Source organism: Talpa europaea, assembly GCF_964194135.1.
Source record: "Talpa europaea genome assembly, chromosome: 3".
Classification (NCBI taxonomy): Eukaryota; Metazoa; Chordata; class Mammalia; order Eulipotyphla; family Talpidae; genus Talpa; species Talpa europaea.
In genome coordinates this window covers 137,961,510-137,985,636 of record NC_140069.1, presented here as the reverse complement: position 1 = coordinate 137,985,636, position 24,127 = coordinate 137,961,510, and the positions used below count along the sequence as shown (strand labels likewise).

General features: G+C 41.4%; 1 protein-coding gene across 1 annotated transcript; it reads left to right on the top strand.

Annotated features, from left to right (window-relative positions):
* Positions 1–1,000: 1,000 nt before the first annotated feature.
* On the top strand, positions 1,001–21,371 carry SLC35B4 (solute carrier family 35 member B4; the record flags this gene model as incomplete). The annotated part of the gene is made up of 10 exons (XM_084230648.1): positions 1,001–1,077; positions 6,107–6,220; positions 10,477–10,579; positions 11,740–11,789; positions 14,332–14,413; positions 14,626–14,695; positions 16,172–16,281; positions 17,567–17,642; positions 20,283–20,358; positions 21,125–21,371. The coding sequence occupies 10 exons, from the start codon at positions 1,001–1,003 to the stop codon at positions 21,369–21,371; spliced, it is 1,005 nt and encodes a 334-aa protein (XP_084086774.1).
* Positions 21,372–24,127: the final 2,756 nt, after the last annotated feature.

Sequence of the window (24,127 nt, the reverse complement as noted above, 5' to 3'; positions counted from 1 at the left end):
TTATAGTTGCTTGTTGATTTTGATTTTTACTTTATTATAATTACTGTTTTTTCTGGTCTCTTATTTAGGTTTTCTAAATTCCTGCTATGAGTGAGACCATCTGGTATTTTTATTTTTCTTTCTGACTTATTTCACTGAGCATGATCCCTTCCAGCGCCATCCATGTTGCTGCAAATTGCATGAGTTTATCTTTTTTGATTGCTGAGTAATATTCCCTTGTGTATATGTGCCACACCTTCTTGATCCAGTCATCTATTTTTGGGATCATAGTTTTTAATGCTGACAATTATCAGGCCCGACAGACATTACTGTTCTGAGGTTCATCGATGATGACACTGAGCCCAATGAAGCTGCCTGAACGCAGAACTGATTAAAGACTGAGCCAAGATTTCCATTCCAGAACTTGGTATACAGTGTTCTTTTCAAGACATAGAGCCGTTCAGAGGAATTTCAATTTTCACTCAATTCAGGAGACTTGCTTCAGATGACAGAGCACCTCTAATGAACAGTCACGAGGGTTAATTAGTTCTCCTGTAACTTTATTCTCTCCGCGGTGGAGGAATTCCTCTCCCAGACCTTGGCGACCTCCCCAAAACCAGCATGGACGGCGTCGGAACTTCATTTCCCAGAAAGCCCCGCGGCGTACTATCGCGCGAGGCATGACGGGCACCAGCCCCCTCTATCTCGTGGAGCGCCCGCCAGAGTCGCTTACATCAGAGCCTGACGTAAGGCGCGCGGCATCCTGGGATATGTAGTATTGCCCGGACCCTGACGCCCCCTTGGATGAATGGGGCCCGGTCTGGCTGCGAACTACAGCTCCTTGACCCGCAACGTGGTGGCGGCTACGGGGGAAGCGAGCCCGCCGCGGACGGGACGGAGCGGTCCTCGGGCGCGGCGGCGATGTTCTGTGCGGCGGCCGAAGCAGCAGCCCGGCTTCCTGGGGTAGCGGTCTAGGCGGGCGCTTCCTCGGCGCGCCCGCTCCCCTTCCCCTGCCCCGGCCATGCACCCGGCTCTCGGGGTGGGCCTGGTGTTCGCCGGCTGCTGCAGTAACGTCATCTTCCTGGAGCTCCTGGTCCGGTGAGTGACCCCGCGGGTCGCCCTGAGGAAGCCGGAAGAGGCGCGCGGGGGGCTTGGGGGCCTTGGGGGGACCCCACAGAGTCGCGGGCTGGGGGGCTGGGTGGGGAACCCCACCGAGGCTCGCCGGGTCCGCGCTCCCGCCCAGCAGTTTCATAGCATCCCACAGAGGGCAGTCCTGGGGTGGGGGGTGCTCTCGTCCCCCCCTTTTCGCACACTGGGGGCTGGAAGCCTGGAGTTTCTCACGTGACCGGTCTGTGGTTGGCGGGGAGCTCGTGGCAGAACCCAGGCTTTCGCCGGTTCTTTTCTTGACCCTGTTTATGTCCCTTGGGTGCCTCGAGCACAGCCTTTTGCCCCGGGAAGCAGTCCCATGGTGTCCACCTCGCACAGCAAGTTTTATTTGTGTTCAAGCGGCCCACGAGCTTGTTTTTTGGCCTCAGAGATGGTTATGAATGAGTGCTTGACCCAGACACGGCGCTCAGTGATGGAGTGGAACGGATTCTTACTCATGCAGGTCGATCCAGCTGACCTGCAGCAGCATTTCCAGCTTTAAGATGTTAAAGTCATTCAGTGGGGAAGCCTGCATTTTGACGCTCTGCAGAAGGACACTTTCCCAAAAGGGAACTGGGTTCGCCTTATGGAGGTGGCACGTAGATAATGTTGAGTAATGATGTGCAAAGTGCAGGGGGTAGCAGCTTACAGAAAAGACAGCGGGCGGACTGGAAGGGGCTTCAGGACTCAACATCTCAAAGTGAGGAATTTCAGTCTAGGCTGTCCCATCCACTGCCTGTGTGGCCTTTTCAAGTTACCTGTCCTCTGGGCGTTCTTTTCCCAGTTGTAAAATATCTCTGTGCTATCTGCTGCTGTGTCTGAATCTACACAGCGTCGCCATTGGCTGTCAGAACAATTGTATCTATGAGAGGTCAAAGATAATCTCTGTTTTACCGAAAGTGAAATAGGTCCCAAGAACTTAGATGGTTTTTTACTATCTGCAAGTTTTAGAGCCAACATTTTTCAAACTTTTAATCCAGTACCTTTTTCAATCTTCTAGTTATTTTTGAACTCAAGCAACCCAGTTTCGGTCACCCAGTTCTTCTCGCGATGCCTACTAGAAAAATATGTTTTATTTTCTTAAGTTATTCTGAAGCAACTGACTTACTTAAAGACTAACTTCCTATATTACAGAGCTTGGCATTTTATGATGCACAAGGTGTTGTTAAAAACCTGTCATTTGTCATTCTTGGGAGTAGGTGGTGAGGGGTAAAAAAATGAAAAAAAAATTTGACTTAAGTGTGGTGGAATAATAGAAGGTCACTTGGAAATTGATTCAGAAGTCTTTTAAAAAGTGATAAAATCAGGTCAGCCATGGAAATGAAGGTCAGAGAATAATAGTGTAATATTTGTGTTGGATGTGCCATTAAATCATGCCAAAGACTGTATAACCTCAGAATATGCTAACAGCTAAAGGACTTCTTTACTAGTTGTGAGGCCTCAGCTAAATCACTTGAACTCCCCCGGTCTGTTGTCTCAACTATAGAAGGTAGGGGAAGACTAGCAGTCTGGTGGGGACATGAAGAGCTGCATGAGATACATATGCAAAACTGGAGGTACACTCAGCCAGCTTCCCTTCTTTCTAGCAACTTTGGGTTCAACACAGGTATTCCTGGTTGAAAAATCTGTGTTCCAGAAAATTTGTGGATAATCTAATTTCACAGAAGGTTTTGGTGCAGTATGGAAGCTTCTGTGTAGAACACTCTGCAAAATCATCTGTAAATAGATTATCACTCCTTGTTTATCTTTTTGTAAGTTGGATTTTGCGTTAGTGGTGGGTTTTCATAAAGTGGAGATATGCTGACAGAGTGGTCCACCAGACTGTATAGCAGCTTAGATCCAATTTGCTTGGGCAGTTCATGGCTGTTACAGATCAATAAAATAAGAGCTGGTAGGGCCACATGGTCTTTAAGGTTCTTTCTGGATTTGGCCTTATCAGTATTGGTGACGTTATCTTGAGACCTCATCGTGAGAAGCTCATAAATTTTTATAAAGCAGGAAGTGTCCTTTTGCTATGGCTTCATGGGTACCAGTTGGTGCCTAACAGGTGGCAGGTACAGCACTCACTATAAATGAAAATGCTAAAGTGACTTGCAGGAAGAAGAGAACATTGGAAACCATTTTTCCCAAATGGGAAAAGAAATTTCAGTTCTTCTTTCTCATTTGCATGCCTATCCTTGGACCTATAAGCAGAGATAAAACCCAGTGCAGTGCACGGAGCAGATGGAAGTAATGAATCAGTGACTCGACGGCCCTCCTGAGAGAGGATACTCACACATGCGCCAACCAACTAGACAACACATGGCGTGTCTTCCATCAGACACACACCTGGGACATTTCCTTTTCCCATTTATTTTTCATTCAAGTGCCGAACGAACGGTGACTCAAGTAAGGAAGTTTCCTAAATTTAGAATAAGAAACACGAAAAACATAATCTGCCCAAGTCTTCTCTTTATTATTTTTTTATTTTATATATTTTTTACATCATTTTTTATTTTTGTACAATGTATGCATTTTCATCTTTGTTATAGTTCCGGTAAAATTCCCACCACCTTTGTTTTGATCCTACCACCCCCCCCCCCCCCCCCCCCGTGTGTCTCTGGCTTATAGTTGTGTTGATTTTGATTTTTACTTTATTATAATTAGTCTTTTTCCAAGTCTTCTTTTTAATGTTGTTTTGAAAAAATAAAAAATTGAATTCTTGCCAAAAAAGAACTCAAAGTTAGAGAAACTGTTTGCAGTGAGTGATCCTTGGGGACTAAAGTTCAAGAAAACAAGTGGTTTAGGACAAAGGAGTCAGATTTTTCCTTGGATATTTTCAAATGCCAAGTTAAATAATATAGTCTCATTTAGTAGCTATACAACAATATGTACTGAAAACTCTATAAGGTGATTTTTTTTTTTAAAAAAAAGTAATTTTAAGAACATTTAAAAATCCTATATGGAAATAGAGACCAAGCAGACGAGGTTGTCAAGGGAGAGGCTGGGGAATGACTCCAAAAGAGGTTTCTCTTGGCAGTCTCTCTTAAAACTTAATAATGGTGAGGGCTGCACAACTCTAAATATACTGAAACCACTGAACTGTAAAATAATAGTCTGCAAACACCACTTGCCATATGGCCTTCAGTGTCTAGTGATAAAATGGGCATAACAACACCTATTTCCATAAATGAAGATAACATTTAAAATTATGATACCTTTTTAAAAGGAGAATCCACTTAGAAAGTGAATCATTGTTTGAAATAAATTGCTGCTTTTTATCTTTTGTAAAATCCTAATATTCCAGCTCACATTTGCTTAAGGTGAGGCATCCCTGTGTTTTTAGTTCTTGAGTGAGGCCAGACGCTGTGCCCAGAGGGTCAGGACAGGAGGACGAGGTCCTCTGCCATCCTTATGTTTCACTGGGTTCTGAACAGCTCCTGTTCCAGGGCTGACTTCCTCATCATGTTCTTTCCTGGACAGGAATTAGGGCTTGATCACCCTGGGAGCTCTCTCCCAGCTAGCGAGCACCTAACTTTATGCATAAAAAGTTCACTATAGTTGTTCTTTCATTGATTTGGCCCCAACTTTTGGTAAAGAGGGAAATGGAAGAGAAAGCAGGGAACCTCACTGAGCCACTTTTGGGCTACGTCTGCTGCTTGGCCATAGTTTCCCACTGAATGCTCACAACATTACAAATATGTGTCTTCCGTTTTCTAGATGAGAAAAATTGGTCAACATAATGTGTTTGAAAGGGTTGTTAAGATTGAAGACCTTCCTAATAGACACAATCCTAACTCCTGGCCCTCATGAAGTCTTTGCTTTATTTTTCCCTCTTAGCAGATACTTTGCTACATGTTTTTCAGGGACTGGTATATTTACTCTACAATAAACCAGTAAGATAGGCACTAATATTGTTCCCATTTTATAGATAAGAAAATAGACTTAGATAGGGAAATTAACTGTCACTGTTATATGGTAAATGACAGGGCTGGACCCTGCATGTCCCTGTGCACTTTTAACCACTGTTAAAAAAGAGCTCAGTGGTTCTCAACCCTGTGTCAACGTGCAAGAATTACCTGCACCTTTCTTACACATGCACCTCTCCCAACTCTTCCCCAGACTGCTCTTGTGGTTTTTAACTCCAGCTGCCCCTTAGAATCAAGTGGAATTCTTTGGGAAATGCAGACTCCAAGACCCTGCCCCAAGCTCATCCAGTCAGAACTGGGAGGATGAGGCTCCTCGGCGATACATGGGTTTTTAAAGAGCAGCCTGGCCAGAGTTGAAAAGCACCATACTAGGAACAATCTAGAGCTAAGTCCCTTGCTCCTGTAGCTCATATTTAGGCTAATGGCTTTAATTAGCTCCTTGATGAGGTAAATGTCTTCCCTGCTTATTTATGGATCCCTGCAGTGTTTAACCTGTCCCCTAACACATGAAGTTCTAAAAGAAATTGTCCAATTCTCTTTTTATACTTCTTCCAGTGATTGAACAGAGCCTGATGGAGGACATGCCAGAACCATGTTAAGTAACTGATTTTCACCGAATGCTTCAAGGAGACTGTCTGAAGGAATTTCTCCTTCCTGTAAATATGTTCCTGACAGTCCTTTACCTTTACATAGATCACCAAAGAGCTTTGATTGAATTCCACCAGGATTTGCTGAGTGCAAATCCTGTGTTAATGTATTCCAAACCCTGTGTTAAGAGTAGTGGAAAGCAGTGGATGATAGCCACCCCACGAGACACTTCCAGACATTTCCCCTTCATCAGAGTAATTCTCACTCCTGGTCTTCCATAGTTAGTGAGAGTGAAATTTTAAAAGCTTGACATTCTTCTCTGAGGTATGTTGCTAAGTGTGTGTGATCCAATGACAACTTCATAAAGGACGATGAGGCATAGACATCTGCCCTCTGCCTGCTGTCCTGAACTTCCATGACAAGTCTTAGTGCCCTTCTTGTCATTTTTTTATGCCCTTTTTGACTTTTTGTCATTCACACCACAGGAAGCAACCAGGATGTGGGAACATTGTGACATTCGCCCAATTTTTATTTATTGCTGTGGAAGGCTTCCTCTTTGAAGTTGATTTGGGAAGGAAGCAGCCAGCTATCCCATTAAGGTAAGGCACGCTGAATTCTTTCAACTCTTGTTTGATTTGAAAAGTTAAGAGCTTTCCTGGTACCTGTATAAAAAGAACCTAAGATGTCCTTCCATAGGATTTATATCAAAGATCAGTAGAATAATAATTCATTTTCAAATTTAAAGTGTTGTGAAACTCCAGGGGGCCTATTTTTGAATAGCATTTCTGCCACAAAACTTAAATAACCATAATGAAAACAGCAGTGTGTATGTGTGAGTATAGGCAGTGAAAGGTCTCATATACCCACAATTTTTTCATAGGTAGGTATGCTGCCCTCTTGCTGGGAAGGCTCTCAAATATGTTACGAGTGGTATTGTTTCTTTTTAAAAACGAATGGCTTTTGGAAATAAGTAAATAAAGGTGATGGCGATAGAACATTGGCAGTATGCTGAATGCCACGGAATTGTTCACTTAAAAACTGTGAGGGTTTTTTTATTATCATTTTTTTAATATCTTTTACATCATTGTGTATTCCCCATAACATTCCCACCACCACTTCACCCTTAAACCTTCACCATAGTCCCTTGTGCTCTTCTTTCCCCTGTTTTAATCCCTCCCTTGCAGAATATCCCTTATTGGTGGTTGCCTGCTAGTTTTTTTTAATCATTATTATTGTTACTTTTTTCCCTGATCCTTTATTTGGTTCCCCTACATTCCTCCTATAAGTGAAACCATCCAATATTTTTCTTTTTCCTTCTGGCTTATTTCACTGAGCATGATTCCTTCAAGCTCTGTCCATGTTGCTGCGAATGACATGAGTTTATCTTTTTTGAATGCTGAGTAATATTCCATGGTGTATATGTACCACATCTTCTTGATCCAGTCATCTATTTTGGGGCATTTGGATTGTTTCCATATCTTACCTGTTGTAAACAGTGATACAGTAAACATAGGGGTACAGTTATCTTTATGAAATAATGTTTTTGTGTCCTTTGAGTGGAATTGCTGGTTCATATGGTAGCTACATTTTCAGTAGTTTGAGGAACCTCCACATGGCTTTCCATACTGGTTGGACCAGTTTGCATTCCCACCAGCAGTATGTGAGTTTTTTGTTATGTGAGTTTTACCTCAATTAAAAGAAAAAATTAGGTGAGTTTTATAACCTCAATTAAAAGAAAAAATGAATGACAAGCCAAAATTATTGTCCAGATCTTTGTCCATTGGTACATATTTGCATGGCTATACTCGTGGGGCCAGATGGAAAGCAGGGCTATTCTTAAAATACACGATGTTTTGACAACTCAGCATTCTTTTTTTTTTTTTTAAAGATTTATTTATGTATTTATTTATACAAGAACCGGGGTACAGGCCAGATGCACGGGAGGGTGAGAGGATTCACCAGACACAGGGTGGGGAACAGAACAGGCAGACTGAAATACACTGCTGAGGGGAGCAGCGGGTGAGACAGGAGAGGTCTGCTGCGCCATGTGGGTATCTCCCTGGCCAGCAGGGATCGAACCCGCACTGCAGAGGCTGTGGACAGCTTCACAGTGTGGTGCTCAATTGCCTGCGCCACCAGGGGAGGCCCACAACTCAGCATTCTTGCAGGAGAGACTTGAAGTAGAAGTGCGACTCTTCTGTTTGTGGGTAGTCTTAGGAGGGGGGTCTCTTAACCCCTTAAAGGTACATTCCGATTGACTATCTGAAGACTCACGTCAAGGCTAATCCATTTGTCTTTGTTGGTACTTCTACTCTTACCATAGTCTTGCCACAGAACTTTTGAATTATTAAGGGACAAAGTTACAGATGGTAGAAATACTGTAAAATATCTATGAGCTATTTTGTCATAAAATTATTTGAAAATAGATAGTTGTTACAATCAAACTCTTCCATTGCCTGACCAGCTATGTTACTTAGCATTCGTTACCATTTGTTTTTATTTTATGTACTTTTAAAATCATTTTTATTGAGGTAATACTGGTTTACAACACTCTATATGACATAGGGGTAGAGGTCCACACATCTTTAGATGTCCATTTTAACGCCACACCCACCACCGTCAAAATCCCCCTTATCCCCCTCCCTAGTCCATCATTCCCTGCCCATCACTTTTACCTTTTGGTGAAGGTTAGATTCTAATCTAACTGCAGTTAAATTCCTAGGGTTTGTTGTGTTTTAGTTTTGTTTGTTCCTGTATTTTGTTTCTTTCTATTCCACATATTAGTGAAATCATCCGGCGTTTACCTTTCTCCTTCTGACTGACTTTTCTTGTTATAATCCCCTCCAGTTACATTATTGTCACAAATGGTGGCATTTTAGCCTTTTTTTTTAGTAGCTGAGTAGTATTCCGTTGTGTATATGTACCACATTTTCTAAATCCACTCATCTGTTATTGGGCACTTAGGTTGTTTTCATAACTTGACTTTTATAAATAGGCTGCAATGAACAATGGAGTGTATAGTCCTTTTGATTTAGTGTTTTTCTAATCTTCAGGTAGATATGGAAAATCTGACTAAAATTTGTTATTAGTATTATACATTTGGATTTCCAAATGTGATGCTAAATATTCTGAATATTTTTTTGTTTGTTTTTCATTCTCTTTAGTATCTGCTCCCCAGAAACCAGCATTTACATCACAGGAGATGCTCCGGCAGTTTTTTCACTCCTCTGACCCTTTCCTTCCTTCTTCCACTCTCTTCCCTTTCTCTCTTCTCCTGGCGTCTGTTCGCCCCCTCACAAGCATGTGGCCATCGTGGGGTCCCAGAGAAGCCCAAACCCCAACCTGCCCTGTGAGAGTGAGACACCCTTGATCTGGCCCTATAGTCATGCCCCCCCATGTGTCCTGTTGTGCTGGCTCATGTGTTTCCTGTCTCTCAGGCCTTCATTAAAATCTTGCTCACGTCTCTCATCCCCACGAGTGACTTCTCAGCAGTGCTATGTAGACAGCAATGTGGAATGGCTGAAATTCATTATCCTGAAAGACCTTGATGGACCCTCCTTATCTCCAAATGGTGTCTTTTCAGGTTTTCAAGACAGGGCTAAGAAAATGTAGCAAGAAACCTTGCCAAGTCACCAAGCGGCTGTTCTCTGAAAGCCGTGAAATAGCTCTTGCTAGTGACTTTGCCCCTGTGTAGTACCATGTTCTACATTGTAAAGCTTCTCAGACTTTCCAGACTGTTCACGTAGTGCCCACATGGCTGCCTGGGAGGGCCTAGCGCTCCTTACATAAACAGCAGTGGGAAGGCGGTGCCTTGTCAGGGGAGGTGGCTTGAGACTCACCTTCCTCAGATCTGTGCAAATGGAAAAGGGCAGAAATCTGTGTTTAAGATCAAGAGCCCCAAAGACTGTGGCTCCACTGACTTACCTTTGCTCTTCATTCTTTAGTCATTTATTTCAAATGTTTATTTTCTTTTGACTAGGTTGTACCTTTCTTCTGTACTAGGTTAAATCATGTGAAATTGCTGATGTTCAACCCTTTTTTGCCCTACAGAAGAGATGGCAGTGTTATGTGGTCTAACCTGATGTGTGTGAAATGGATCTTAAATATTTTCTAGGTCAAAATGTAAACTTTTTAAATTTACTCAAATGATTTAATTTTTCATAATTATTTGTATTTATCCTTTCATCTTTCTAGGTTATTTGGGTTACTGTTTTTTTTTTATTTTACATTTTTATTATATTTTGAATAACTATAAACTCTCAAAAATCCTGGGGCCCGGTTTTAAATACAAATGTGTACAAGTAACATGATGTCTTCATTAGTTTAAGGCCACTGGTTCAGAATGGGGGATAATTTTAACAGTTGAAAAATCACATGATTTAACAAATCTTTTCTTTAGAAGTAGTGAAAATTAATAGTATAAATAAGTATAGAACCGTATGAGATAAATAACCATTTTCAAATTCTTTAACAAGATATGAAAAGTATATGCAAAGAACTTATATAATGATAAAAATTACCTATTCACTTTATACAACCTCTTGAATTTTAGCAGGTAACATTTTTTTGCACTCTGTTTTTAAGTTGCTTGGAAAAATACTAGAATAATATGCTGGGAAAATGCCATGGTAGTGTTTCTTGAACTGTATTCTATAAGTCAATCTTTTTTCACATTAGTTTGACTTTATGAAGTATTTTTATATGCGCTAGTATTTCACTTCACATTATAAGAATAATATAGTCTCAGTCTAGAGGAAATAAAATACTTTTAAACAAAAAACAGATATTTGCTGGTACACTTGATATCCTTCAAATAGCAGATTCTGTGTGACGTGCGCTTTTCTCTGCATTTCAGGCACTACGCTAAAATGGTGGCCATGTTCTTCACCTCCAACTTGGTGAACAACTACGCGCTGAACCTCAACATCGCCATGCCCCTGCATATGATATTTAGATCTGTAAGTGCTGCCAGCTTACCTGCATCGGTGCCTCTGAAAAATACACCTGAGTGGGTAGATTGAACACATGGGAACTAGAAACATTTGTAATAAATGATGTCTAAGGGGTAAGAGTAGGTCTGGTGAATGAGGGAGCAGATGCTGGCTTCATCTGAGAATTAGGGCAAAAGGAGAAATGTTGGCATGGATGGCTTGTGTTTATCTGTCTGAGATCTTAGGGGTGATGAATAAAAGGAAAGTTAAAATTCCCCTGGAAGCAGATTGTACCTTCAGTTTCCTTCACTTGGTGACTTTTGGATTTAAATTTGTTATGAGTGCTATTTTACTTGTTTCTTTTCATTTCCTTTTTGCTTCTTCCATAAAGTTACTTTCACTTCTAGTACATGAGATAAATTCTTTTCTATTTATTTTTCAAATCAGAGACAAGATCATTAAGTATAGAGAAATTCTTGACGAAAAGAGGTTTCTCCCCAAGTGGTGGAGGATATCTTCTTCATCTCACATTTGGTGGGAGATCTCTGACTTGAATATAAAAATAAGGACAGTGTTCCCCCAAGAGCAGGAAAGACCATAAGGGGAATGTGTTTAGGGTTGCAGAAGCATGCAAAATGGAATTACAACACTTCTGTGTGGTCTGAGGTTTTTGTTAGATCGAAGGTTGAAAAATATCACAGCCACTATAATTTCAAATTTCAAAGCCACTATAAGGACTAATATGGCCCCTGAGATATTGACCACATAGTAGGCTTTCAATAAACACTTGCTATTATTTGTTGCCCTTCCAGAGAAGAGAGAGACCCCTACCTAGCCTCTCATTAACATTTAATAAGGAGAAGCTTATTCAAAACCCAGATAAGCTAGATAAATGGAGAATTTAACAAAAATTCATCTGTAATTTATTCTCTGAGCCCTGGCTTCAGCTATGACTAATGATTGAGAATTGATAATTTTTATTCTCATTGTCCTCTTGAAAATGTTTTATTGTTTTACTTGATATTTATAATTTATACTTTTTTCCATTATAACAACACCTGAACTTTACAAATTATTCATCCTAGCTGCCTTTCCAGCAGTTTTAGCCCTGTCCACATTCATAAATTCCTTGAATTGCATTATTTTCTTTCTCTGGATTACTAAAACTCTGTTGTCTCCTTTTACAGGGTTCTTTAATTGCCAACATGATTCTAGGAATTATCATTTTGAAGAAAAGGTAAGCAATATACTTGTATTTTATGTGGTAGAAGCTTCCTGACCCACCATCCATAAGCCCATTTGGATTCCTTCTTTCATAGTGGCGATGAGTTTGCTCTTGATCATCTGCCTTATTTCTTCATATCTGTATGTCTTCATGTCTGAGACAGTTGACCAGATAAGAGACCCCACCTATGACAGAGCAGCATTCTCTCTGGGTACAACTAATTAGCTCTTGCCATAATTGAATCTTAAATACTATTTTAACCTATGAAACCAATGGCTCTAGAGCTTCAGTGACCCATTTGGACGATTCCTGCTAGCTCCTGTGTCTAGTTGACATTTCAATTGAATTAATTTACGATGAAATGGAATTAAATATTTAGCTTCAGTTTCACTAGTCACTTTGTGATTGGTGGCCACAGGTGACGAATGGCAGCCATCCTGAGAGCTCAGGTAGAGTACATTTCCAACCCCACAGAAGTTTGTGGGACAGAGCCCTTAAGCAGGTGCCCCATCAATACAACATAATAAAGAACAGACAAATGAAAAAAAAATAATTCCTAGCCTAGGCCCAGGGGCCAAAAAGATGGAATGAAATGTGTCAGAACTGTTGTGACTCTCACTGGTAGCTCTGTTTGGGATTAAGCATGAGAAATACCAGAAGTACCTGGGGTGCTTGTTCAAAGTATTTGTCACCCATGTTCATTTTGAGCCTAACCCCTCACTCTCCAGGAGCAGGGGTATTGGAAAGCGATAGCACAGTCGGGAATGTTTCTCAAAGGAAGTTCACCTTCACTGTTGAGACCAAAACCGTACCAGTTGATGCCATCTTCTTGACGTAGTCAGTATTCAGCCCCCGTATTAGAACTCTCTGTACCAGCCTGCATCGTAGTTATTCATTCAGAGTGTAGGAATGTAGACTTTCAAGGCTGTGACTTACAAAGGCCTGCTGTCCTATCTCATTAGGCTCCTCATCATGAAGCTTTTATCTCCTTGTGCATTTTCAGACAAACACCACATTCTTTGTTGTGTTGAAAGTGATCCCCTAGTTATGAGGAGTATGGAATTCACCTTGAGCATATCTGTGGTTCTGCCAACCTTTGATTTAGTTTCATGGGATACAAAAGAACGTTCTTTAAAAGGAATATGTTCTCCTGGCACTGCCCTACAAAGTCAGGAGCCTTTGAGATGCCTCATTTTCTTGAGGAACTTGTTTTGGGTGTGTCATCTTGACTATCTGGGTGAGCCTTTTGACTCTTTTCTCTGTGTGTGTGTGTGTTTCCTGTATGTTTGCTATCTAATATGGTGAATTAGTAACTTATTATCTCCTTTTATTTACCTTGGATAGAAGCCTGTCATGTGTGTTCATCATTCCAGGATTTGAAGATCAAATCTATGTTTACCTTAGCCATGTCCTTGAGTATTTCTTGGCCTGAATTACCATCCTCTCCATTTTGACCTTCCCAAACTGAAGAGTTCCCTTATTTTCATATGTCCACTCTCCCCACCTACCCCTTCTCTGGCATGGCACCATTAGCCCTCTAGTTCCTCCCCTCGGCCACTTAGCCAGTTCCTTTGGCCTAGCTTAGAGGCACTGTGACCAGAACTATACAAAGGATTTGATTAGAAAATCTCAGATGGGGCCTCCCTGGTGGCGTAAGGGTTTAAGACATAACCTATGAAGCTATCCACAGCCTCTGCAGCATGAGTTCGATCCCCGGCCAGCCAGCAGACCTCTTTCGCAGCAGACCTCTCCTGTCTCTGGCGCAGCAGACCTTTCCTGTCTCGCCCACTGCTCCCCTCAGCAGTATATTTCAGTCAGTCTGCCTGTTCTGTTACCCGCTCTGTCTCTGGTGAATCCTCTCACCCCCCACACCTCTGGCCTGTATCCCAGTTCTTGTATCCATAAATAAATCTTTAAAAAAAGTAAAAAGAAAAGCTCAGATGATCCATCCTGTACGTTTAATTTCTCTTCTCTTGCCCGAAGCCTTTCGTTTATTACCAAGAACCTGAGAGAAAAGCTAATGACACTATTTTAGTTAATGTGAAATGTCACTATTACTACTGCTAATAGTTCTATTTAGTCTAATATTCCTGCCTTTATCCAACTCTGCCAACATTTAAAAACATTTAAGTCATTCAGAGACTAAACAAAAAAATCCCTCCTTGAAAATAGACAATGGGATTATTTTCTTGCGTTCTTCCTCTGGGCGGAGTGTGTCTTCACACTCAAGTCTGGGCGCCCCAAAACACAAAAAGCAGCACATGCCAGTTAAGGTCTTTCATTTGGACTCTTGAGAGCAGGATGGAATGTCATCTGGCCTGTCTTTTTGGGGGGTTTGTTTCTTGATGAAATAGTCTGCTGGTGGACAAACTATTTTAAGCAATGTTCCGAAACCATCAGCATCCTGATCCTTTTATGCACAGAATTTAGTGAACACTGCTGGGGATGAGCAGAGCCTCTCAATCATATTCATACTCGCCTGCACAATATGACTGTAAGCATCATGTGGAAATTTGATCTGTGCTTTTCTAAGGTGTTCTTGTTCTTTTTGCAGATACAGTATATGCAAGTATACCTCCATTGCTCTGGTGTCTGTGGGGATATTTATTTGCACTTTCATGTCAGCGAAGCAGGTGGTAAGAATCATTCACAAATTATTTATATTCACTGCTTGCAGCAGGGGCTTAGGGGCTAGCTACTTATTAATGATACAATAAATTTAAATGCTTATGTAATATAAGGATTCAAGTCTTTAAAAGAGTGGAATGGAGGGAATTATTTCCCTTGAGTCTGAACACCTTGCATGTAGTTCTGGTCTCTGTACCCACTCATTTTTCTTGTTTCCTAGACTTCGCAGTCCAGCTCAAGTGAGAATGATGGATTCCAGGCATTTGCATGGTGGTTACTAGGCAAGTACAGTAATTACGATAAAGCTAATTACCTCTGTAGTTCTGTTTGCTGAGTTTTCTCCTAAGGGACATGTTTCTTGGCCAGAAGCTTTGGCTAAACAAATTATGCTTTGGAAGAGAGAGGCACCTGGGATCATATCCCTGAGCCTCAATGTTCAAGAAATGAAACAAGAAAATGCCCATGTTCCTGGGAATGTGTTCTGTGACATGGACCCGTGTTTTTGCAAGGTCGTTGCTGGTCTAGGAAGAAAGGCCCCTGTCTGCTTGCCTGTCACACTCCGGGAGCAGATCTTGAGTATCATCTGTTTCTTCTTAATCTGTCTGCTGAGTAGAAACTTCTGCAAAAGAAGGACACATTTCAGCAGTTGAGTCTTTCAATTCCCAAGGAACTTATTTCTAAATCTTGGATTTATTTTCTTCAAAAGTTAGCTGTTCCATATGGCAGTGTTCCCAATCCCGACTGACATCAGAGTCTCCTGGGGAATTTTTTAAACATAGGTATCTCTTTGAGGAATTAGACAACTTCTGTGGAGCTTTGCCCTCACGTGTGACACGGGGGTGAAGCTCCAAGTACTTTCAGAGTGAGACTGACAATGGAAAAGCAAGAGCAAGAGCTATACTCTTCTTTCTTGCCTTTGACACTGTATTCCTTTCAGTTGCCATTGTTAACATGGATCTTTTTGAGCTATTGGAAAAAATACCCAATGAGAAAAATTTGCAAAGGATATGAGCGTATAGTTCATGGGAAACAAAATTAAAGTTCAGTAATTTTATGTTCAGCTTCACTAATCTAGTAATCAGAGTAATGCAAAACAAAAAACAGACTCTTCTTTATTTTTTGCTTTGTTATATTGGCATGATAATAAACGATTATTGGTATTGCTGCTAAGGGTGTAGTCAGATAATCATTTTCATATAAATTGTTTACAGTGTATTGACACAGACTTTCTGGGAAAAACATTTTCTATTGAGTTTTTTTAAATGTCTCGACTTTTGTCTCAGTTCCAATTATGAGAGTTTATCCTGAGGAAATGGTCAGTGTTTGGTTTAAATATATATGAGAATGTACATTGATTTTATTGATGAAATAATTGGAAATAATCTAACCAGTCTCTATTCTCATCTTGTAAGATATTTTGGTATGTTCCACCCACATGGTAGAATAACATGTAGTCATGAAACATATTTTTGAAAAAAATGAAAATCCAGGGAAAAAATCATGAAGAAAGTAAGATATAAAACTGTGTATTTATTCTGACCCTGTCTTAGTATAAAACATATACATAAATGTGTATATATGTTTCTGGAGAGATAACATTTAGGACTGGACAGTAATATTGTGATTGATTTTTATTTTTATTTGACTTTTTGTACATGCCTGCGATTTATACTATCTGTCGGCCTTTAGCAACCAATAAATATCTTTTAAGAAAACATCTGGAAATTAGCAAATGCAGACACTTGTAACCTATGTTTGTTTTTTAGGCATCGGAGCACTGACTTTCGCTCTTCTCATGTCAGCAAGGATGGGTATTTTCCAGGAGACATTATACAAACAGTTTGGGAAGCATCCCAAGGAGGCTGTGTTTTACAATGTAAGTGATTGTGTGAACCTGGGGGCAAAGAAAATCACTGAGTGGTAATATGTTATTTCAAATGTATTATGCCATCCTTCTGGATCAGTGTTTTATCTGATGAGTTTTTGTAATTCACAGACTGAAGTACTTTTAATAGGCCACTCGTGTATTCCTAGCCACAGTTCTCTGCCTGAGAGGACAGTGATCAGATACTGTGAACAAAAGGTGTCTGCTCACCAGGAGCCACCTGAAGGGACAAGACCTTCACCTCCAGGTTCCTGTAGATGAAATTGGGTTACAACCAATGTGGAAACCTAGAAAAAGCAAATAAGTTGCAGAGCACCGAGCCATGGGAGGTGGGCATTGGCAAGTGAGGACTTGGGAGGATGAAGTGGGAGAAGTCCTTGAGATGGGCTTTATCTGAGGGAGAGTTTAATTAGCCAATTATATATGCTGACACTGCTTTGTTTTAAACTGCTGATCTGAAGCAACTTCCTCCTCCTTTCCTCTGCCCCCTCCCTCTTGTAGTTGAGATAATGCCCAAAGCATAGCCCCTCCTGGGCAGGGTGATACAGTTTCCTCCATACTCACTAACCCCAGAGATTCATCCACTGCCAATGTTTTGTACTGAAGCTGCAGGCAAGCAATTCTGAGATATTTAATTGGAGCTAGAGGATGTGGCTGGGAATTTTGAAAACAAAGAAACATTTTATTTGGTTCACAGTACCTGGCACATAACAACTGCTCAGTAAATGTGAGCTTTGCTTCCTTACGATTACGGGATGTTGTTGCTAATAAGCAAATTAGTCTTGGGGGCAGTATCTACCGTTTCTTCTTCCTCTTTCTCTTTTTATTCTTGTCTTCATTTCTTTTTCCCTCACCTTGTATTGTCCTTAAATCTCCTTTGCCACTTGTTTTTAAAACTACCTGAAATCTGCCTTCACATTCTTTATGATTTGCACATCCATTATACTTGCTTCACCATTCTCAAAAGGAGCAAAAAAGAGCAAACAAAGCCTTCTGGGTTGAATGCCTTGATTTGTTTCCCTTTTGTCGAGGAAAGTGATAGCCCTTAGACTTTGCATGGGCCGGAATGGTAGTCTGGGGGGTAGATAGATCGGGCTGTACTTGAAGTCATCAAGTGGTGAGAGCACTGGGTGCCTTTAATGTAGTAAGTCTAACGTAACATTTCTTGGTGATTGCTTGTCAAGTAACTTGTAAAATTTTCAGTCTTTGTAAAGCTACTCTAATTATTCTGTAATGTTTTTGCGTTTAAATTTATGTGAAATATTTCTTCCCGTAGCATGCCCTTCCACTTCCTGGTTTCATCTTCTTGGCTTCTGATATTTATGACCATGCAGTTCTATTCAATAAGTCTGGTGAGTTTGGGATTATCCAGTAGAATGTCCTGGCAGTTTCTGAGGCAGAGTCTCACTGTTACTCTTCACTTGACCACTGCTTTTTTTCATGATCTTATTTAAATCACCAGCCCTGCCCAAACCATCCCCATTCCACCTCCCAGGACGACAGTGCCATTAGTCACTAGCTGGGCAGCAAAAGCTTTCACAGGCGCTCCTCAATTTTTTGCAAATGAAGTTAAGAGAATATCTTCAAGTTTCCCACTTTGCTTTAGAATTTGTGTGTTTGCATTTGAGTGTAGAATGTTGGAGGATTTGAGGATGCAAACAAATAGCAGTAAGACCACAGAGGCCTCGAGAAGACAGGCAGCGTCCAGCGCGCCTCTGCTCCCGTTCATCCTCTTCTGCTGTGAAAAGCAGATCTGCTGCAGACCCAGACCGAGCTTCCCTGGAGCCAGAAAGGAAGCATGCACAATGACAGGGCTGGTTTCTGAGTCACAGGTTCATTAGGTGTAGGAGTTAGCAAAGTTTGTTCGGGTGTCCAGAGTGTAAGTTAACTATTACTTTTTTTAAGTGGTCATTTAATAAGTGAGCTATAAATTTCCAGCTAACTTGAAAGAAATTATTTCTAAGATCTGATTATCTACTAAGATAATAATTAATAATAATAATTATCTACTAAGATAAAGATGTAGAGTGTTGCCCAGATAGGTCAGCATACAGGAGCAGATAAACACTTTTAAATTACACTGTTCCATTCAGAGCTACGTGGCCCATGTGTGTGCGTGCGGAGCTACAGGATGTGGTCAGTGGACACTCGTTTGCCGTCTGTGCTGAGTTGTGAAGCTGGGGCTGCTCTGACTTTGCAGTTTGCATCTCCCAGCTGCCTTCCCTAAAATGTAGGAGCATAGTAAATAAGGACGTTTCTAAGGCTCTGAATTACTCAGAGGGTCATTTCTGATTTTTGACAAATGCTATTTAAGGTCTCTGAACCTTAAGAGGTCTCTGAACTCACTTAGCAAAGGGCTGCAGAACAAAACCTGTAATCAAATGCCTGGGGATTGATTTTGATTTGGTTACTGGGATGCTGCTTCCAAAAGCCACAGGGGTGGTAGTCACGTAAAATTTTCTTAGAATCTGCCTTCACCTTCTTTAGAATCATCCCTACATTAAGCATGCCTTTTTTTTTTTTCTCTTGCTTGTCTCAAGGCTAAATGTCTCAGGTGGACCTGTTATCCTTGAGTTTTCTGAGAGCAGAATATCCAGCTAAAAATTTTTAGCTGTTCTGATTGCTTCTTTCCTCAGCTCATTGATTCAGTAGATCTCCAAAGTGGTTAAACAGGAATAACATTGTTAATTTTCTTTTCATGCCAATGCTTGCTGGGTATCAAAGACAGTAGAGTACCAGATTATTGTGATTTCCCACTGTTCCAGACAGATGGTCATAGCAAATTATCTTTATTTATTTATATGACTTTTTTGTTTTGCAAAAGAAAATTCATGTTCCTTTACTAACCAGAATTCCTTAGAATTCCTTAAGTTATGCTGTAAAATTTCAAAACCACAATACAGTATAGCAGTACCAAAAATCTCACCCTTCCACAATTCCCATTCCCTTACCTTATTCTCTTTGATCTTGGATATTTTGTTTTCTTCACAGTAAAATTTACTGTGAAAACCTTATTATAAAAAACTAAAGAAGTTTTTAGTTTAGAAAAGAAGAAAAGAAGAAAAGTTATAGTGCCATTGCCCTTTATACCAGATAATTTGATTTTACTAGTTTCTTCCAGACCCTGTCTACATATATTCTCACATAGTAGTAATCCTTATGGAGATAAAATTTTATTCTTGCCTTCTCATTTTCATTCTAAGTTTTTTCTTAATGGGACTTTGATAATCTTTATGATTTTTTAAATCAAATGTGTAACACCTCATCTAGCTTAAGTACCTTGCTTACACAGTCTTCACTGTATCATGGACATTTAGAGTGATTCAGTTAGTCTATTATGTGTGGTACTATTATAAATGGTACCACAGTGAAAGAAGAACTTTGTTCTTCCTTTGAATTATCTAGGATTACCTCCTAAGAATGAATGTCAGTCCTTTTGTGATGCCTTCATAAGTGTTAGGAAATTAAACTTTATAGACAGCACCAATTTATACTACCAGTTCCGCTTCCACTTTGCCATATGGGAGTATTATTCATACATTGTAATCGCTAACTTAATGGCTATGAAATAGTACCTTCTTGCTGAATTTGGAATTCTTTGATTCCTTGCAGGATTAAACGTATTTCCAAGTGGTTTTTAGTTCCAGCCGTCTTTCCTCCTGTGTTGTTAGTTAAGACCATATCATTTTGAACCTCTCTGTGCTTCACTGTCTTTCTTTGTAAAGTGCGGTCCTATTCAGGTAAATGGTATAGTGTATTTTAAAATTAAAACAAATTATTATTTGTTTTAAGAGACCAGTTTAATGGCCCTTGAAGCTGATGTAGCCTGGCATAAAGGCAAATAATGTGGTGTTTGGTCCAGTTCTGTCTGCAAGGGAAATAGCATTGCTGTCTCTGTTATGTTCAGTCTGTGTACTTTGTTCAAAAAGATGAAAATGTTAGTGTTAGCTGACTGAAGTGATACAACTGTCTCCTTCTCTTCATCTCTGCAGAATTATATCAAGTCCCAGTTGCTGGTGTGACAGTGCCCATCATGTGGTTCTACCTCCTCATGAATGTCATCACCCAGTATCCTTTATGCTCCTCTGTGTTGGTTTGGTGTAGGAGTGTTACTTTTCTAACAGGATAGTCACATAGGTTTCATTTTGGCTAGATCTCTGCAGAGGCCCCGCGTGGCTTGCCAGAGAGAAGCTGGTGCTATAGGCCAGTCAGCAGGTCTCTGGAAATGCTTGGGGAAATGCTTGGGGTGGAGGATAATGAACAATTGGTATATCACATGCATGTTCTGATTTCTGCTTGGACGTTCCCAGGATCCTAGCCTATTTCACAAGCTGCCACAAAATTCTGAGAGAAGTTTCAAATTCACTAAAACTTAAATTTTTAAAATAGTTCCTTTGAACTATAAAAACAATGAAGTCTCTGAAACAAGGAAACATGTCAACTTGGAGATTGGCCCTATTGAGTTCCTTCCTGGAGGGTTTGGGAGGACGGACCAGATGAGAGAGGGGTTGGTGTGAGCACCCAAACTAAGTATTAACTTCTGTCATTATATTACCTTCTGTCATTATTTGGGAGGTGGCCGTTGTAAACTGTGGAAGAATCCAGACTAAGAATAATAGGGTGTTAGACAGCTTCAAGTTTGGAGCCACAAATGGATGGCAGGACAGGCGTTCTACAGGATGTCCCACCAGGGAGGAGCCCCAGGGCACCTGTAGCCCAGCCCAGGTTTTCTGGTTTTTAGAATGTGAGCATTTAAGCCAAGAACCAGGTCAGAAGCTGCTCCCCGCTCGTCTGTCAATATTTACAGAAAACCGCCTTAACTCCACGCTTCCAGGTACGTGTGCATCCGGGGTGTCTTCATCCTCACCGCAGAATGTGCCTCCCTCACCGTCACGTTGGTCGTGACCCTGCGCAAGTTCGTGAGCCTCATTTTTTCCATCTGGTACTTCCAGAACCCTTTCACTTGGTGGCACTGGCTGGGCACCGTGTTTGTCTTCGTCGGGACCCTGATGTACACAGAGGTGTGGAACAACCTGGGGGCCAGAAAAAGCCAACCTCACAAGGAGGACAAGAAGAAGTGAGGTGTGCCTGGAATACGTGTTGTCATGAGCAAAGGGCTGGCCCCTGTGTCCTTTTTGTTACTGCTGAGTGTCCCCCACCCCCAGCCAGAGAATGCTCAGAAGGAGGGGACTTCTCAGATTACTTATGACTTTATAGACCAACATTTGTGGACTCTGAATAGGAACCCCTCAGTCCTGCAATAGAAAAAAAGAACAGATCTCTACTACTGAACAGCCTGTTCATTTGTTACTCCTGTTTTGGTTACCCACATATTGAGTATTGTACTTGTTTATTGTATTCCAAGTCCACAGGGCTCATAGTCATGCTCTTGGTCAAGACCCTCCCTGTGGTTGCTGTTCTGAAGCGTCTCTGCTTTTCCAGTCATTGTCATCTGTGCCTCCTCCCTTGTTCCTCTGTCCCTTTGCACCCCTCACAGTGCTCTTCAGACACCATAGCATCGTCGTCAGGAACCAGTGAGGCCCGGTGGGTCGCGGCACCGTGACGTCGGGGTGCGACCTGCTCCAGTGCGCTGGGATGGGGCAGTTCTCTGGAAGCCGAGCCCCTGGAGCGGGAGGGCTGCGAGTGCTCTCCCCCGTGTTGCTTTATTTTCTTCCTGTGCAAAAGTCATGCTTCCCCATCTCCCCTTTTGTGCTTCAAGCAAACCTGCCGCCTGTCTTTACAGCACAGTGTTAGCAAGGAAAGGTTGTGTGAATAGGGCATGAGACGTGTCTCCCCTCCATTTTCTACACAAAGCCAGTAGCTGAGAGCTGAGATGGTGACACCAGCAGGGCCCAGAGGAGCCGGCCTGGGTCAGCACCCAAGAGCCGCAGTGCCCCCACTAGGCCCAGCCAGGCATGCGCAGTGTTGCTTCCAAGAGGGTTGAGGAAGCCTTTGATTCTTCAGCAAAGATCCAGCTCTGCCTGTCAACTCTGATAGACTTGTCACGCCCCTGGGTGAGTAGACTGGTACAATTAATGGTGTGGCGTGCAAATTGGGTCAAATCACAACTGAATTGCCAGGCTTTTTTTTCCTATAAGCCATCTTAATGTTCTTGGTGGCAGTGGTGTGAAGATAAACCAACCCCGTTTCTCCTTGCTCACGAAGGCCTCTTCTGTTTGCAGGGTGCAGATTGTGTTCTTAAGTTGAGGTGCAGCTCTCTGGGGCTCCCTCCATGGTGAGCAGTGTTTACTCCACTGTCGGGAGCTCTTCTCTGGGCTCTGAGAGGAGTGTCTGGCAGTCACTTTGGGGAGTCACTTAAGCAGCCTCAGTTTTTTGTTAACATAAAATATGGAAACCATTTTGTCACTTCAAAGTCTTGAGACTAATTTGTTGTTCTGTTCTTTGACCACTGTCCAGGCCTGTAATGGTCTCTTCTGGAAGATGCAGGCTAAGTATGAACCTATTTATGGGAGCAAAAGATACCTTGACTTTTGCAGAGTTCTTTAGACTGACGGTGCTATAAATACCATGTGTTAAATAGCCTTTTAAAAACAAAATGAACAAGAGCTGTTTTTGTGATGATTGTTTCATGGAAGAGCCTGTCCCCACAGGTTGTAGGGTCACTGCGTGTCTAGAGTCCGACTGTGCATGCAGCACATGTGCACTGCTGGCTGAACACAGCACCACCCTCCCTATACTGAGGGAATTGTTGCCATTTTTAAGTCATTGAAATGAGTTGATGTACACAGAGGCATTTAAGTGGGTCCATTAGGTTTTAGAGTCTGGTTTTTCAGAGTGTACCTCTCAGCCTGAACAACTCTGCTGGTCTGGTTCACAGGAGGGTCGGTCTGTGTGGGTAGATTGGGGCCCTCGTGTAACAGCAAGCAGGATGCCTGAAACGCCCTGTGAATGGACTTTTCTCTCTAGTAGTTGAATGGAAGGAAACACATCTACCAGATCGTAGGCAATATGTTTTTCAACCACTCTTTATTTTTTTAACTGTTTCTTCTCCTTGGTTAACTGATTTTTCACTTCAGGTTGACATTGATTTCAGTCTCTGTTAAAAGGGCAAATAAAACATTTTGTAGAGGGGCAGCCTCATATCTAACTGGAGGAGCAATGTCTGGGTCAAGACCACGTAATTTTGTGAGAAGAAAATACAGTAATTTTACAAAAGAGATTGTGTTTAAGACACCTTAACTCTACAGATCAGATAGCAAATGACAGTAGCCAAAAAAACACAGTGTATGTGTGTGGACTCGCGCACCCGTGTGCCCACTTGATAACCTCACTGGTGTCACAAATACACTAACAGGAAAAACAGTGGGAATTTGAATTACTTTAATGTCTGCCTCTCCTTCACCACAATTCTGTCATCTTCTAGACGCTACCCATTTTTCATTAGTAATTAATTTTTGATCCTTTTCTTTTTCATCCAAACAAAACAACCATTGATGCACATGATAAGTTTCTGTCAAGATCTGAAGTATTCAGACACAATTCAAACTAGTTTTTTTTTTTTCCCTTCCTGCCCAGTTAGCCAAAGTGAAATGCTTTAGTACTGTATTTTGGTCAGCACTACAAGTGAAGAAAACGATGAAAGCTGAGTTATCTGTGTGTCCATGTTATCCCTTTTCTTCTGGAAAGATTACCTGACATTTTGAAAAGCTCCTAGTAACCATCTTGGAGTGGTTTCTCAAACCCCTTTCCTCCTGTTTTTTTTAAAGATTTATTTTTTTATTTATGCATACCAGAACTGGGGTCTAGGCATACAAGAACTGGGTGGTGAGAGGATTCATCAGAGATAGAATGGGAAGCAGAACAGGCGTATCTACCG